Source organism: Gadus chalcogrammus, chromosome 22, assembly GCF_026213295.1.
Source record: "Gadus chalcogrammus isolate NIFS_2021 chromosome 22, NIFS_Gcha_1.0, whole genome shotgun sequence".
In the NCBI taxonomy this organism is placed as follows: domain Eukaryota; kingdom Metazoa; phylum Chordata; class Actinopteri; order Gadiformes; family Gadidae; genus Gadus; species Gadus chalcogrammus.
The window spans coordinates 3,061,593-3,062,997 of NC_079433.1; the positions used below are offsets into that span (position 1 = coordinate 3,061,593).

At 41.4% G+C, this 1,405-nt stretch overlaps 1 protein-coding gene across 2 annotated transcripts in view; it reads right to left on the bottom strand.

Annotated features, from left to right (window-relative positions):
• Nucleotides 1-1,405, bottom strand: part of LOC130375620 (major histocompatibility complex class I-related gene protein) — a 32,930-nt gene that overhangs the window by 21,471 nt on the left and 10,054 nt on the right. For both annotated transcript variants that reach the window (XM_056582656.1, XM_056582657.1), the window contains exon 2: nt 1-115. This exon is cut by the window's left edge and continues 155 nt beyond it. In XM_056582656.1, coding sequence (XP_056438631.1) covers nt 1-115 — 115 coding nt within the window. The remainder of the gene's footprint in view (nt 116-1,405) is intronic.

Below are 1,405 nucleotides of genomic sequence, written 5' to 3' on the forward strand. Positions count from 1 at the left end.
CTGACGCTGTCATAGTGAATCATCTGAACTTCATCCACCATCCCAACACCAACAAACTCTGGGAAGGCTGTGAGTCCAGACGACGCCGTGGAGAAATAATGCAGAGAGTGAAGCACTGTAGACAGACAGACAGACAGGTTAATTAACTTAATACGGTACATCACTGTAGACAGACAGACAGACAGGTTAATACGGTACATCACTGTAGACAGACAGACAGACAGGTTAATACGGTACATCACTGTAGACAGACGGACAGACAGGTTAATACGGTACATCACTGTAGACAGACAGACAGACAGACAGGTTAATACGGTACATCACTGTAGACAGACAGACAGACAGGTTAATACGGTACATCACTGTAGACAGACAGACAGACAGACAGGTTAATACGGTTGACTAGGGCTTTGACTACGAACTTCGTTATTCGAATATAATTTGAATATCAAAAAATAAATCAAAATTCAAACGAATATTAGACAGCCCTTAATATTCTAACCCGTTATGGGCAGGCCAAGAGGGATAGACGTCGGAGAACCCGACGCAGTCTATTCATAATATTGTAATGACCACGGAAGAGGCAGTGAATGAAGTATTTATTAGAAACCTAATAAATCGTTGGAACACGCAAGACCGGTAACCATAGCAGCGCCGGTAAACGAAACCTCGCGAAACCCAATCCAGGTCTTACTGAAGGAATTTAATGGTCAAAATATTATTAATAAATATTCGAATATTAATATTAATAAACAAACAAACTTCGAATATGATTTTTGGGCAAAAGTCAAAGCCCTGTAGACAGACAGACAGACAGGTTAATACGGTACATCACTGTAGACAGACAGACAGACAGGTTACGGTACATCACTGTAGACAGACAGACAGACAGACAGGTTAATACGGTACATCACTGTAGACAGACAGACAGACAGGTTAATACGGTACATCACTGTAGACAGACAGACAGACAGACAGGTAGCTGTACATCACTATATAGACGGGTTACGACAGACAGGTTAATACTGTTCATCCCTCTAGACAGAAAGGCCCATGGCCCCTCCCCCTGCTCTAAGGCTCCCCCTGTCCTATGGCTCCGCCCCCTGTCACATGGCTCCGCCCCCTGGCCGTCCAGGTAATGTAGGAACCTTCAGTTTGATCTTATTGACATCCAAACATCTCACTGTAGCCCACAGCGCTCGCTGCCAGACCACTAACTACAAAACAACCTGCTGCCTCTTAATCATTACTGCTGACATGAATAATAAACTATTATTTAAATTACTATTAAAATGTTTTCATAATTATAAGCATATTGGTGAATTAGATTACGGCATTTTAACTATCTTCACATTGTCATCATTTGAAGAGAATAATTATGAAGAATAAAAAATCGAAATTTATT